Consider the following 16627-nt stretch of genomic DNA (forward strand, 5'->3'; position numbering starts at 1 on the left):
TACACTTTTACATTTTGCCATTTTACAGTAATATAATGGGTCTATTTTGACGATCAAAAATGCAGCGCAAAGCTTATTCTTATCTTACACTCGATTTTTTTGCCATGCGCATCACTTTTATTAAGCCTTGCACTCAGGGGTGTGGCAGAAGGTGTGGTCTGGCGCATGATCGAAAAATCGCTATCTTACTCCCTCTAAAAATCATTACGCCACTGACCAAGAAAAACCTGGTCTATAGCAAAAGGCGCATAAAGCACAGCTGAAGACACACTAAGCAGCCCTTAGCAAGCAGTCCCAAAAAAACTTCTCTGCAGGATAAAAAGCCTTCAAGTCTAGAGTCGTCAGTCAATAGTGAAAGTAATTAACTGTGTAGACCTGTTTTGTTGTATGAGAGCCTGGTGAAGTTAGTTTCACTTTGCCAATAAGTTATAACAATAGAGGAGTGCAGATGCATGTAACTATACTCTGTTGGGTTTTAATAAAGCTTGGTTTAGTGGAATACCTGTTCTATACAGTCTCGTGTGCAAGCAGATTCCTTCAAATGCGCCACTGACTATCAAAATATGCAGTTTGAAGATGCGCTGCTTGCTGTTAAGTGAATGAATGATGTCATTTTCATTGGTTTAAAGGATGTTACGCCCAAAACACCCATGACTGATTAAGAAACATAAGAACCGCCTTGTTGTGCCAATCGCCCGACGTTTGATAAGAAAACCACCCCGAATGTGGACTGGACACACCCCTGAATGTACTTAAGCGTTTCCCCAGTGACCATGCGTTTTAGATGGCCAAGGTAGAGCCCAATAGGTGGAGAGCTGGCGCTGTGTTGCTGGACACTCCCAAAGAGGAGAAGCAGAGTCTGTAGCCTAGGCTACCTCAGACTTGTGTGCTGGTCTCTGCTACCATGACCAGCACCATGCAGAGGTGCTGCAGTCAACAGGAAAAACGTCCACAATATACAAACTTCAAAAACGCTCAGTAAATAAGTAATAAGTTCATGCCTTGTTCATAATACACAACATACATTTTATTCTCACACTGAAACAGGGAATGTTTCTCAGGAAAAGTTTATTCATATTTTATCACAGCACAAATGATTCTGCAGCGTGCAACAGTGTAGAGATCTGATGTTTGAGGTTGCTGTCTATTAAAAGAAACAATTTAAGCCAGTTTAAGACACTTTCTGATAACTGACCATTAGGCATAAACCACACAAAGTGTCAAAGTGCTTGACTGATCTCAGACAGTAATGGTTGAAAAATGGACTTTGATATACCAGCTATAAAAAGTAAACATCCAGAAAATTAAGCTGAAAAGGTAGGAAGAAAATGATTAACAGTGGTTTCAATTGCAGTTTCACAAACACATTTATATTTGAAGTTGTCAGACGATGTAAATCTAGTAGTACATTTTCAGGCAGAAAGAAGACCATCCTCTTTGTTTAGGCTACGTCAGCCTAGCCCAACCACATGATTGCGTCAATCCACTCAATCAGGAAAAGCAAAACTGAAAAAAAAAGCTACACATTTGTGACAACCAACTAGAAGGTCAGTTGAGTATTACGGAAAGTGCTTGGAGAGTGACATTCAGTTAATAATTCAGTGGTGTTCAAATTTCTATTGGAATGTTGAATGTTTTGAGATAAAATTCAAGTGCATCTGTATCTACTGTCCCAGTTGTCATGGTGCATATTATTGGCATGTGCAAGAGATAAAACAGAGAGAAGGAAAGGTCCCACTGTTGGATATCCACTCTGACACAAAGCAGGCCATAGTTGCAGATGGATTCCACCACGGAGAGTAGCAGGTGGCATTGTGTTGAAGTGCTGGTGTTTCTGGGGGTAGAGCATACAACCTGAACCTTTGCAGACATGTCTTCACTCTGTAGGCCTTCTGATCATATAATAATAAGGTAAACAGGGCATGAGCTTATGTCTACTCTCTGAGGACCAGCCTAGATCTGACTGCACTGATATATGGGTCTCTTTGGAGCACTTCATGTTACAGTTGCATTGTGAAGAACAGGGAAAGAGGGAGGCATAGCAGGCATACCTAGCTGACATCATCTGTTCATTATCTCACTGTATCTGATAAAGCAAAACAAACAAAAAAAAAACAGATACAGAGAAAAAGAGATGAATAATGATCAAGTGGACTTTATGCAAAAGGAGGCTAGTACATCCATGAACCATAACAGCCCCATGTATAAATCTGTGAACAAAAATAATAATTTTGAAGTAGACCTATTTACAGTTCAGAATCATATATGATGTTGTAGCTGTAAAGGATTTAAATCATTCAAATGTTCACTGATTGGTATGAAAGTTGTGTTCTTATTTACATCAAATGTGATAGCCACATATTAAAATAGATCTGCTACAGTGACCTATTCAGCACTACTCTATAAAGCACTACATGTGTGTCAAGTCCATATGGCACAATGCTTTCAAATAGGCAGGAGAGGTGTAGCAAGCATTTCCGAGGGCCGAGAAATCTACAGTGTTATGTCAGCATTGATTATTGTAAGAGCGTCACACACTGTTAATGTCTGAGGAGACTACCGGTAACATACTCTAACTACAATCACAATGGTCAAGCTGTTCAACTCACACTGCTGTGGGCTGTCATGCCGAGGTGCACTTAAGAACAAATTACTCTTCATTTCATGATACAGTACAGCAGTCCAAAAATTAGACTACATTTGCTTGTCTTTTCCAAAACACGACTGCTAATATATAGCTGAAAAAGACTTCCGTTGTGCATCAGTCTTCTCCATTGGAACAATGGATGCCATCTAAAGCTAAAGTACACATATAGTACATTGCATACATAAATACAAGACAGAAACAAAATAGTACTGAACTTTTGCAGAGGCACTGCTACAGAGCTCTAGCAAAATCCACTCATTTGAAATGTGTAAATTGTATTTTCTGTTGTCATGATAGACGAAAGTTCAATTCTGTAAGTCCAGGGAAACAATAGTACTTCACAATAAGTCTTTACATTCTACATATCTTGTTTTGTTATTTCATTTGTTTTATGCATTTATTTACACTCATCAGCGAAAATTAAACAATGTAGAATGCCAAAAACCTGTATTGACATCACATCATGCCAATAACATTACAGCTGTGTTCGGTCTGGAAGCCTATCTGTTTTTCTTTGTACAACTACAACAACTAGATTTGCACCTTTAACTGATTTAATAAACCAGTCCATATGCATATATAATATAATATTTATATGATCTGGGAGCTAGAAACATAGTGCACTCTGCCAAACCTTCAGTAGTAGTTCAACTTCAAAAGACAAATGCAAACAGACAGACTGAAAATGGAAAACTTATTTGCAAAACATAAAGAGTAGCAAGGCATCTCCTGAAAAGTTAGAACCCTGAAAGATATAGTGCCAACTCAATGTCAAGTGTAAGAGCTCATTAGCAGCTGTGAAACATGAAAAGTACTGTCACTCTGACACAGTCTTTCTCATTACACGGATTAGCTAAACTTAGCTTGACAGTTCTAAGCATTTTGTCTTGCAATTTTATACAGTATACCATGCAAAGTAAACAAGCAACTGATGTCAGATATTTTACAGTGTTCATATACATATTTAACAGATATTTGTTGGTACAGATGAGACAACTAAATACAAGTAAATCTCTGGAAACGCAGCATCAACTGTGCCAAACAGGTAACAGACAATTGACCTTCAATTACAGAAAATAAGGTATGTTGAAATATGAGATGAACTCCTTGGAAAAAAAAAACGATAAAGACAGTAGCTAAAGGCCTTTAGAGATGTGCTGATATGGATGTTATTATAACGTGGCTCCCCTAATGGAACTGGGTTCCACAGTACCACACAGGGACTCAAAGAAATATCCAGTGGTAAGGCCTAAAACAGGTGACCAGCCATTTCACTTCCACGAGGGCTTGAGAGTCTTGGTGGATATGGAGGTCTGGAAGGACTTTTCGGAGAAGTTGCTGCTCTTGCGAGAGCGCTCGCGGACGGGTGGTGGCGGGGTGTCACTGCGCTGGGTACTCCGACTTGAGGCCCTCACACTCTGCACACGCCTCAAAGAGCCGCCCTGGGCGTTCTCCTCCGCCTGGAACCCACTGGCCCCTCCCTGCGCCTCACTCTTGACACTACCCCCCACCTTCTGAGAGCCAGTCCGGCCGAGAGTCGCACTCCTGACAGGGGTTGCTGGGCTGGACGGAGCGGACGCCTCTTTCTTGGTCCTGGAGACGGACGATATGGTGTTGCGGGCAAAGCTGGGTAATGGAATAGAGCCTTTAGAGCCGCTGGGGAGAGTCTGGCTAGAACTGGCCTCTGAGGCGGCCTGGGACTGGGCCTGAGCCTGGGCCAGTGCCCTCATGGCTGACCGGCAAATCTTCTCCTCCGGCGCTGGCTTGGGGACGTTCCTCAGGGGCTTGGCAGTGGGTTTGCGGAAGGCGGACCTGCGTGGGGTTGGGTCTCGTGCCCACCGCGTGAGGCTGCCACTGGGCGTACTCCCTCCACCACAGTCCTCAGGCGGGAGGCTGGAGTGGCGAGCCGCTCGAGGGTTCCTCTCCACGGCCCTTCTGGCTGGGGTGCTCTGGTCACGGAGCGGGCGTCTCAGTTCGCTGCCCTCGTGTCCTGATGGCCTCTCTGCCTTCCTTATGCCACCGAATGACCGGCTCACCTTAGTGAGGGGCACCACCTTGCGCATGGTCTGGTGCTCAGAGGGAGTCAGCGTCCTGGGAGAGCGGCCGAGGCCAAGGGTCTGGGTTGCAGAGCCTTTGGATGAGGCCTTGGTCTTGTGGGCAGGTTTGGGGCTGCAGGTCTGCACAGCTTTCTCGTCCACTTTCCTGCCCTCATCCGTGTCCACACTGTCGGGGTCAGGCTCGTCAGTGGTGCCAGACTGGCTCGCAGAGGCTGGGCTACACAATCTGGGTGCAGGAGGGTCTTCAGTGGACATGGACTGGTCATTGGTCGATGTAGACTCCAAGTTAGAGGACAGTGAGCTAGGATCTCTGGGAAACCTGAAGTTGCCCGGCGATCTGGGGTCGAATCCCATCCCCTCGCGTATAATCGGGGAGGTTTCCAACTCAGAGAAGTCCAGCATCACTGAGCAGTCCGTCTCAGTGCAGTCCAGCCCATGGTACACTGCTTTGTTACCAGACATGGAGGGGTCCAGGGGGAGGGGAGTGTCACACGTTGTGGAGGACACAGTACTGTCGTCTTCCTCCTCCGGCTGCAGAAAAGAGGTTTTGCTCTGCCACCCGGCTTCAGGCTTCGGTGCGTCATCCGAGCTCTTACTGGACGGAGGGGTGTCTAGGACAAGGCTCTTGGGCACGTTCCTCACCACCTCCTCCAGATTGGTGACTAGTATGTCCTTGTAATTGTTCATCTGCTGGTTATTGTTTTTGTTGGGGCAAGACACGTCAAATGGCTGGGGGCCAGCCACCAGCCTGTGCCTCTCCACACTGACATTTATGCGTCCCAAATTCTGCCCAGAAGTCTTCTGAAAAACATTGATGTTATGAGCGGGGAGGCCACCTTCAGAGAGGCTGGTGTACTGGTTGTGATTGTTGTCATAGGGATGATCTTTTGCACTGTAGTCCGTTGAGTACCTCGCCAGTGGGCTAATGGGCTCTGTCTCTGGAGAAGTGACCTGCCTCTCTTGAAGCAGATGGCTGTGGGGCTCAAGCTCACGATTGTCGTCCTGATTGGCTAGCCAGGCCATTGTCCTGCGCTGATGAGCTCGGCTTGAGCGTGGCAGGCTGTTGAACTTGGCATAGTCGGTAACGTTGGGGCTTGTGCCAGAGAACAGCTCCAGGTAAGTGCGGAGGTTGCGGTCGGCGGAGCCGGGGTGTCGGTAGCGGCGGGCGCTGGCGGAGCGTCCCAGGGGGCTGTGGGGGCTGTGTGGCCGAGACTGGAGCAGGAAGTCCAGGAGGCCCTCTTTGGTGAGGGTGTCCACGTCGGTCTCGCTGCTGCTGCGGCCGAAGCCCCCGCTGCTGGACTGCGCTCCTGCGGCGTTGGCCGTCCAGGCGAACCGTCGCTCCTCCAGCTCCCGAAGCCGCCGCTGCCTGGCCATCTCCTTCAGCTCCCGGTCAGAGTTATCCTGAGGGAGGAGAAAAGGGTCAGTGTACGGCATGTGGAAGTGCACTAAAGTACAAGAACATCTGGGACATTTTAAATCAAAGAAAAATGACATACCTTAACCGCTTTTTTGAACTTCAGACAGAAATCCTGGAAGGTCCTAAAACATTCATCAAGCTTAAAGCTGTCTTTGTCTTCACAAAAGAAGTCAATGAGTGCATTGCCCTCTTTGCGGAGGTCCAGCCTGCGTCTTTTAAGGTCCTGCAGCGTACTTGTTGAGTTCTGATACAAGGGGTAGATAAGCTTCTGACTCACAAGTAAACAATGCCAAGCACTATGAACTATTTGATGTATTATAGTTTTAGGACTGAAAAAATGGGACTGAATAAACTCCTCAGCAGCACATAACAACACAGGAAATAACCTGTAAAAAGGGCTCCAGTTGCAGCAGAAGTTCTGGTTCATTCTGGATCTTTTCCTCCAGGGAGCGTGTCTTGACATAGAGTGAAGAAAACTCTGTCTCAATGTTCTCTACAGAAATCCTGTGAAGTCAAGGAAGCAGATACCATGGCACTATCAGCTGGGTTGGAACAGCTCTCGCCATGGGAAAGATGAGGGCAAGCAGTGGTTCAAGAAACCTGGAGACTGAAGTGAATTTTGTTTAGTAGCTGCTTTCAGTTATAACCTCCGAAGTATATGCGGAGCTTTGTCAACCGGAGGTCCGACCCTTCATGGTGATTCAGATATGATGCTAACCTATGCTGACATATGTGTGAAAGACACACACGCACATGAACAGAATCTCTGTGTGGTTGACCAGGTTGAATGTGGTTGAACAAGCACATGAACAGAATCTCCGTGTGGTTGACCAGGTTGAATGTGGTTGAACAAGCACATGAACAGAATCTCCGCATGTTCTTCGCTTTGTTCAGACACAAGCTCATTTACATAATGTCCGTCGGAAATACTAGGAGGGGAGCAGTAGAACAGCCGGCTAAGTTCGGAATTCCAAATGTCCGTTTATGTATCTATGTATATATCAGATATACGGCCCAACTGTTTAACATCCGCAGAACCTCCGGTCTTACATATAGGTCTGAATGCAGCTAGTATGTGTGAAAGAGATTTGCAAAAGTTCCTCAGGATAAATGTGCACTTTATAAATTAAAATATCTCAGCTATGTGTGCTTCATAACAACAACATTTAACTATCATGTCCTTATGATCACTGCTCATGTCTTGGGGGCACACAGATGAAGGGGCACATTGGTGACAAAAATGTGTACCTGACAGCACTCTGCACATGTTGCAGTTTCTCTGGAAACTTCAGCAGTTCTTCATCTTTCTTCTGTGCTTCCTGTATGTAAAAGAGGGGATTTTATCACTTAGACTATCTCAAATGTGCAACTTTAAAGGTTTTACTACTGTTAAGCAGATAATGACTCAGGTTTCCACTTGAGTTGAGATGTGTGTGTGTGTGCGTGTTTGTGTGTGCGTATGTGTGTGTGTTTCATCTAAATCTTACTCACCAGAGCAACAAAGTGCAGCAGGTTCATGCCTGGCTTGTTGGCCTTTGTGTCAGCCAGAGACAGCAAAGAAGAGAGCTTGAAGCCGACAGCATTGCCTGCATACCCGCCCTGCAGGGAACGACAGCACACAGGGTCTAGCCAGCACCATAAAACCCTTTAGCATTCTCCAGAGATTACATCAGTCTAAGAGGGATGGAGCAACTAGAGGGCAAGAAGCAAACATGGAGGGAGAATAGGGAGGACGAGAGACACAGGAAATGAACAGACAGAGAAAAATCAAGAGAGAGAGAGAGAGAGAGAGAGAGAAAGAGAATGAGAGAGAAGGAGTGAGAAAGAAAGAAAGAAAGAAAGCAAGGAAGAGACGGGATCTCAGTAGCTACTTACAGCATTCATGATATTTCCAGCTTGTAGCACCAGGTGTAAGATTGCATGTAACTCCTCACAGTTCATTAGTTCTGAGATAGACCCATGAAACAAGCAGTCAGCCAATCTGGATTCATTACTGTGTACATCTTTGTATTGTACAGTATATACTCTGCATAACTAAAGTGCATTACTTTAAGTAAAAGTGCAGGCACTAAAGCCATTACAATTCTAGGAGTGGCCTGGGGTGATGAAAGCCATTCTTCTCTTTGCTAAGTACAGTCACGAACAAATGATTCAGTCCTGGGAAAGTGTGAACGGGTCACAGGCTGCTGAGTTCTGAGGGGAAGCTAATTTAGAGGGAGTGAATCAGCAAAACTGACGCTGTGGCACGTGACTGTGCAACTGATCCCTGAGGACAAGCTCTTTTTAACATTAATTGGTCAGCTTCTTAAGACCAAAATATGCTGAGATTGGTAAGCTTATCAGTGAAAGCGTCTGTGTGTGTGTGTGTGTGTGTGTGTGTGTGTGTGTGTGTGTGTGTGTGTGTGTGTGTGTGTGTGTGTGTGTGTGTGTGTGTAAATGTGTTAAAGTGTACACATAATCATTCTGAGGGATTCAATCAGGGCCCAGTTGCTAAAGGATGCAGCCTTCTGAGAGAGAGGGAGGACAAGGATGCAAATCCTTATGGCTTGGTAGGCTTAGGCTTGTTATGGGTGCATACACATGGGTAAGTGAATTCTGTCAGTAGTCAGTCATTTTTCACCTCTGACCTCTACTGGACATTGGAATACCTCCTCCCATGCCACCACTCCCCTACAGGCCTCCAGCAATATTAACTGTATTTTATTTCTTGATGTCATTCATCAGGTAATGTAGCTTCCTGTCAGAGTTTAACTAGGTGATACTTACTCACTGAGTCATCAATCTGACTGCTCATCTTACTTTTAGCATTGCATGTATTGTGTGTGTGTGTGTGTGTGTGTGTGTGTGTGTGTGTGTTTTTGTGCGCGTGTGTGCGTGTGTGTGTGTGTGTGTGTGTGTGTGTGTGTGTGTGTGTGTGTGTGTGTGTGTGTGTGTGAGAGAGAGAGAGAGAGAGAGAGAGAGAGTTTGCGTACACATTACCTTCAGTAGCCATGCGGATGACATTGATCTCACGGCTCATAACAGCACATAAGGGGAAGAACTCCTCTTTCAAAACCATGGCCTCGATTCGTACCTCAAAACTTGAACAGATAAAAGGACAAAGTTCAATGGCTGACTGAACAATTATCAGTGACCATCAATACAACATAAACAATGTAAACTGTGATAACACTGATTATTTTCAAAGCTACACATTTGACCACTGCAAAAACATTGAATTTGTTGCTTGCCAAAAAATTATATCTTTAGTACTAAGTACTGAGCAGTGGTGTAGTCTAGTTAGCTGTAGTGGATATACTGTGATGCAGTAGTTAGCTGTAGTGGGTATATTGTGATCAACCCCAAATGTTAATACCTATCCTTGCCTATTTTAAGTGGGTAGAGTGAGATGGTGATGATTTTTAAGTGGGTATACAGTACTGCGTAGTCCTGTGTATCACGTAGACTACACCATTGGTACTGAGAGGTACTAAGATGATGGCCTACCGTGGCACTTCAATCAGAAGGTACATGAAGGAGTCCACCAATGTCAGTTTCTCCGGGTCCCCTTTGAATGACTGGAGCTTTTTCACCTTTACATACAGTACAGAGACATTTTATTTTCCATGGATCAGTTTAAAGTCTTGGTCTACAACTAGTGATGGTCTAAAACTAGTGAGCTATCTACGTGTAATAACCTTGCAAGAACCAATACAGAACAGAGCTACATAGCATAGCCTGGGCAGCTATAATTTAAACAACAGGTGTTTATTTGTCCTTCACATGAGTCATGACCATATACCATCTGTGCTAATTGATACCAATGATGCCATTTTATAAGCTAGTTGCCTTTAAAATATACTTCAAAAAGTGTTGAACTGTAGTATTGCTTTAAGGCACTATACTGATTTATCCTCTAGTGTTCCCTGCCCAGAGTAACTCACAAGGCAGCGTCATATGGGAAGCTCTATGAGAGGTCCTTTAATACTCACAAGGCAGCGTCATATGTGAAGCTCTATGTGAGGTCATTTAATACTCACAAGGCAGCGTCATATGTGAAGCTCTATGTGAGGTCATTTAATACTCACAAGGCAGCGTCATATGTGAAGCTCTATGTGAGGTCCTTTAATACTCACAAGGCAGCGTCATATGTGAAGCTCTATGTGAGGTCCTTTAATACTCACAAGGCAGCGTCATATGTGAAGCTCTATGTGAGGTCATTTAATACTTTGCAAATAGTGAGAAGCTCTAGGGAGAGAGGGAATCAATGCTATCCACATGGCTACTCACACTAATGGCTAATGGTTTCCATCCCTCTCTTTCTGTCTAACACACATGCACACACACACACACACACACACACACACACACACACACACACACACACACACAGACACACACAGGCACACACACACACCACTTACAGACACACACATGCGCACACACACATACACACACACACACACACACACACACACACACACACACACACACACACACACACACACACACACACACACAGCACACATGCACACACACACACACACACATACACACACACACACACACACACACGCACACCACTTACAGACACACCCAAACCAAACACACAGAGAGATCTCTTCACCTCCTCTGACTCCGGCAGCAGTTTCAGCAGTTCCTTCAGAGGTTCTGCTCCATAAGGCTGGCTGTTGCCGAGGCGGATGTCCTCCACCATCACATGGTTAGGCCTATGGGGATGCACCAGCAGCAGTAGTTATTCATGATTAAAATGCACCAGCAGCAGTAGTTATTCATGATTAAAAAATGGTGACAAATATGGAGGACCTATGATAGCAGGAGTAAAATCAAGTGATCTGAAATACCACACCCTCATTATTAATACAGCATACTGGAACAGGGAGCGAGACTATCCAAACAGGGCTTTGGAGGCAGTATGTGTTCAGACTTCCACCACAGGGAAATCAGATGGAAATTGTGTAAAAGAATATGCAAATACAGAGCTAGACAGACTTTCATCATAAATGAAAAGGCCATGTTACTTGTGTACAACTTCACTGTGTACTTTTCTAACCAATCCTGTGAAGTAGAGGGTCAAGATATGTATAATGAACATATGTACAAAACATGTTATTGCAAATCTATAAAAGCCTTTACAGTGTTAAAAAACACGGTATTTGTGAGCTACAAGATACACATACTAAATATATTTCCCCTCTACCTCTATAATGTCTTTGTGGACATGTATGTGTAGTTGTGTCTCTGCTCCATGTGTGTGTAGCTGTGCCTCTGCTCCATGTATGTGTAGTTGTGTCTCTGCTCCATGTATGTGTAGTTGTGTCTCTGCTCCATGTGTGTGTAGTTGCTCCATGTGTGTGTAGTTGCTCCATGTGTGTGTAGTTGTGTCTCTGCTCCATGTGTGTGTAGTTGCTCCATGTGTGTGTAGTTGTGTCTCTGCTCCATGTGTGTATTTACTCTAATCACTCTCTCTATCTCCCCTCCATTTCCTGTTCAGTGTGAAACTCCTCCTCTGCATCAGATGGTCAGCTAAAGGTGTGCATGTGGTCACTCTGGGCATCCACTCACTACAGCTGCAGAGCCCTCTCATCTACTGGACTCAGTTGCTCGGACTGCAGCATATGCTAACATTTGCACCCAGGATAATAAACACACCAACACAAACATAATGTGGACTCCAACTCCATACACAACAATTCAGCTCTGCAAATATGCAGATGCAATACTGAAGCTCGTCAAGGTCCGCAGTCAGCAAAACCTCAAGAGAACCCCTTCAATCGTCTCATCTTCCTCTTGTCCAGAGGATAGTGTCATATCAGGCCTGTGGTCTCTATCACCACTCCAGTGTTACACAAGCAGGCCGGGTTTCACAGCCGAGTCACGTTTCCCTCTGCAGGCCCTCAGTGGAGACCGCGCGCGCTGCGCCAGCCTTGTGCACACGCCAATCTCACACGGCACTTACAGTACTTACTTCTTAAACTGTTTGAGGAAAATTCCCACGTTCATGCCTCTCTTGGAGTCCAGGATGCTGACCTGAGAACAGCAGGGATGAGAAGAGGCGTGTGATTTAGGACAAGACATCTTATTGATTAGCTGCACTGTTGCCACACTTTATATTATCTGCTGAAACCCAACGATCAATTAAGTGGTGTATGCGTGTATAGGATGGGAGGATTTCAGCAGGAGTGTTTTAGAGCTGCATTGCGCTGCTAGAACACAGAGTCGTCGAAATTAATTATGGACCACAGTTATTTATACTATCTAATTGAACAAATAAACCCATAAAATCCACATTAGCTGATGCAGTGTTAACTCCTGAGATATATCAACGACCCCAGAAATATGGTCACAGCATAACTTTGCTTTCAAATTTTATGTGCAGTAGTGTTCAGGTTCAGGTATGGCGTGCCAGCAATCTGAGCAAGCTGTGATGTAAGCCCCATCACCCCCCCCCCCCTGGGGTCATGTGACTACTGAATGGCCTGAGAGTCTGAAATTTCAGACAGCCCCCCCGTGGGCCACCCCGCCTCCGATGAACAATGGTGCCATGGGTCTTAGTTAGTGTACAGGTACATTCAGTCCTGATTGTCTAATGACGACACACTACCATACAGTAGGTGCACTGCAGAAAGGACTGCAAGCTTAGAGGAATGCTATTGAGCTTTAGAGAGCATGCTCTCAGATAATACTATGGTTTGAGCATGCAATGAAACTCTGATTCAGTCCAACAATGTCCAACAATGGCACATTTTACTGCAAGCAATTAGAGTTTCTCGCTTCATCACCACATGGTGATGCTTGCAGAATGATTTTCAGTTTCAGCAAAATCATCAAAATATTTCATAAAATGTAACAATGCATGCAAGTCAATGCACAGCATTGCACATGTTCTTTTTTACTCAGAAAGTTGTTCTGTGTCCAGCCTCACCTCGTCCATGCTCTCCTTGAAGGAGGCTCTGGAGCGTCCACGACGTGGGGCGCCACTGGCGGTGGGGTTGCGTCCGGCGCCGCTCTCCTCCTGCTGGCCAAACAGCTCCTCCACCGTGCGCACGTCAATCTGGTACTGCTGCTGCCGCACGGCCATCGTCCAGATGTTGGGCTTGCCGCGCACCTTCTCCTCGGGGATGGTCTTCCAGTAGAAGCTGCGCACGCGGCGCTTCTTGCGCACGCCGTGGGTCTGCGTGCCGAGGGGCAGGGGCGGCGGAGGAGGGGGTGGGGGCGGAGGGGCGGCCGGGGGCCCGGGGTCTGGACTGACCGCTCCGCCGCTCGGGGTCACCTCAGAGACGGGGGCCTGTCCAGGCATAGGGTCGGCGCTGAGCCGCTCAGTCTCATTAGCCAAACTCATGATGCTGGAGACGTGCATCACAGGAGCTGCTACTGGAGACTACTGGCGTCCTGCTTCCTGGACGCCGCAGTGAGTGGCCCTCTCACTTAGTAAACCTTCAGCGCCTCATTATCACCCAACACCATTCAGAGACGAATGGATCACTTTATGCAGGAGGTTGTGGGGAAGGGAAGAGCAATGAAGGTGTCCCACACTCCTGTCACAGCATCTCAGACTTCAGTCAGACATCACAGCTGCCTATCCATTAGACCATGTAGGGCTTTCCAGGCTTCCACACCCACAGGAGGAGTCAAAGGCCAACAACATTGAGCTGGGAGGAGAAACACAGAAACACAGAACACTAAGGTTCAGTCACACACAGGTGCTCAGTGATCCTCCCTAGTCCCCAGGGCTAAAGAACTACTCAGAGATAACATGGAGGAGGCCATTGTGGTAGTTTGGGAGCTACCGTAATTAGTTCGAACAAACTCTTGCATCCATCATCAGTACATCATTATCACTTTTAAAACATGAGAAAAGCCTCTGGTTTGTTGACCTACAGTACACTATATATTCTGGAAATGTTGCATAATGAGTCCAAGTGACCCATAAACCAGATGGCATGTGTGACATCACCTGAGAGATGTGCTTAATATGAATAGATTAGTCTCTCTACTGTCCCTCATTTCCATATACAAAGCAGCCCAAGGGAACCCTGGGAAAAATCTAAGCTAGCAAACTAAGAGATGCTTCAGTAGAAATGCAAACTATGAGATGCATCAACATTTACTGGCCTTTTGGACATACTACATTACAAACTGAGCAAACATACAGCAAACAGGCTATTCAAAACCATTGCCACTGATTGCATTTAGTAATATTTTTTAGAAATCAAAATATATTAGATTAGATTAGATTAGATTCAACGTTATTGTCATTGTGCAGAGTACAAGTACAAAGACAACGAAAATATATTTTAGGTTTGACCAGGTTAGAGGTTAGAAATAGAATACACGTTGATGTTTCCGTATGTCTATAATAGTGTAAACTCCTGGCCGATGGTGACAGTCCTTCATAGGTTTGGTGGCGTAATAAATATGCCCACATCCTAGTGCCCTGGCACACCTGAGAGCCCTGTTGGTTGAGCCCAGCGCTGCTACGGGCACTGGCTTCACTTAGCAACAGGCTAACCCGATCCCTGCTAATTGTTTATTTATTAATGTTCCTGACGTCACAGGAAGATTCCAGTTTCCTGCCAGCATTAGACTGAGCTTGCGTGACCCCCTTAGGGTCAGCCTCATGTTAAATTCATCATCCACGCAGGCCAGTGGAATCTTAACTTACAGCTGAATCATATCAATCAATACCAAGCCTAACTGCAAATGGAGAATGTAATGGATAAAGTTGGACAAACTCTGTTCACTATCACTGCTTGACCAATATGTCTCTAGTCCGTTCACATTCTCACTGTTAACTCCACAGGACCCATCTGCATAAAGAGTCCACTCACAGGGGCAGACTGGGGCAGTAATGCCGCTCTCTCCTTCCTAACACGTAAACAACAACACAACTCGGTTTCAGAATGCTCACATTAGTTATTTTGTTGTCACTATTTTAATACCAGAAACAGAGATTACAGGCAAACACCAAACACACGTGCCTGGACACACACACACACACACACATACACACACAGCTTGTTCAATAGAAAAGGGTTCATTATGTAATGATGTGGCACAGTGGAGAGGAGAGAGTTAAACACTTCCTCTCTCCCTCTCTGGTGTCTTTGCTGCAATGTCACCGTTTCAGATTCTGCACCGTGCTGCAAACACGAGTGCTGTAACAAACACACCGACACACAAAATGTACATCATATACATCTATACAATCCACATGCATGTGGGATCATGGCTGTGCACACTGAATCACAACAAAATGACACACACACACGCACACACACACACATGCGCACGCACACACGCAAACACACACACACACACACACTCAACACTGATCAATAGAGATATAATAGGTAACCACAGAGAACCATTACACCAGTTTCCTTGATGATATGAACAGGAAGTGAATAGTGCTCCATCAAGCTGTAGTGAGGACCAGACAGGACTTGTGTGATTTGTGGTGAAAAGGCCATTTGTTGGAAGGGGTAGACTTACGCACCATTACTCTAACTGATAGGACAGCCCAGCCCATCTCCCTACTGCCCTCAGGGTGTCTGCATAGAACAGCCAGGTTGTCTATGGACAGACAGTCCGTCCCACCACTGACAAAGAGCAGGTAGTCATGTGGGTGTCGGGTGGTGCCCTCTGCCCTGTTCTTCTGGATCCAGAGGCTCCCCCATCCTCTCTCAAAGAGAACTTCAATGAACAATGGGTCAATGAGAAAGACACACCCCACCATAAAGGAGATGCCTCTGTAAACTGTGGGAAAACCAGGAAGCGTAACAGAGCCAAGGTGATAAATCAATAATATAAAAAAAGGTTCCATGAGGATATTCCATCAGCATTCTTATACAAGCTCCTCATATTTTATTTATTCATGGTTATACTCCTGAATTACTCCTCATACATTTCCTGTCAACATTGTTATGAATCTCGTATCTGTCCATCTACATTGAGAAACTAGTTACTTGATAGGGTGAAATGACATTTAAATATAGGGATTTAGATGTCTAACTGTCAGTGCAATTTTAGCTCTTAGTTGTTGTGGCAACAAAAAACACATCGATCATCCAAGGAAGGATGTCTTTCATAAAAAACAATACGTTGAGACAGGTGCACACAAAGGCCTTAAACAATCACACAGTGGTACAACACACTGCTCAGATGTTGCCGTGAGCAACAGAAGGTCAAACAATGCAGAGAGCTCATTCTAAAGGACACACGGATTAGACAGATTCCATGCACAGAATCAGAGTGATATCATGACCAGATTACAATGCTGGACCAACATGTTTTATTTGAGTTACACATTTTAACTGAGGTCTGGAGTTTCTGTATTTAACAACAGGACTATTTAGTCTGCATGGTGGGTACTACAATGTCTTGAGTCTAGATGGACATTTTTTCCAGTTGCTGGGCACATGCAACGGGCAGGAATCAGCCTGCTTCACTGACCAGCTGGCAGACGTAAACAAAAACTTTCGCAACACTAACAAAAGAGCCTTT

The 16627-nt window shown here is 45.3% G+C and overlaps 1 protein-coding gene across 1 annotated transcript; it reads right to left on the bottom strand.

The window, feature by feature from the left end:
- Positions 1–1065: 1065 nt before the first annotated feature.
- fhdc1 (FH2 domain containing 1) lies at positions 1066–13352 on the bottom strand (the record flags this gene model as incomplete). The annotated part of the gene is made up of 11 exons (XM_048250929.1): positions 1066–6105; positions 6201–6365; positions 6508–6625; positions 7370–7440; positions 7613–7720; positions 7997–8067; positions 9101–9201; positions 9608–9693; positions 10728–10830; positions 12090–12151; positions 13047–13352. Coding segments are annotated over 11 exons (3378 nt in total), but the record flags the coding sequence as incomplete, so codon positions are not given.
- Positions 13353–16627: the final 3275 nt, after the last annotated feature.

Source organism: Alosa alosa, chromosome 1 (assembly GCF_017589495.1).
Source record: "Alosa alosa isolate M-15738 ecotype Scorff River chromosome 1, AALO_Geno_1.1, whole genome shotgun sequence".
NCBI lineage: Eukaryota > Metazoa > Chordata > Actinopteri > Clupeiformes > Clupeidae > Alosa > Alosa alosa.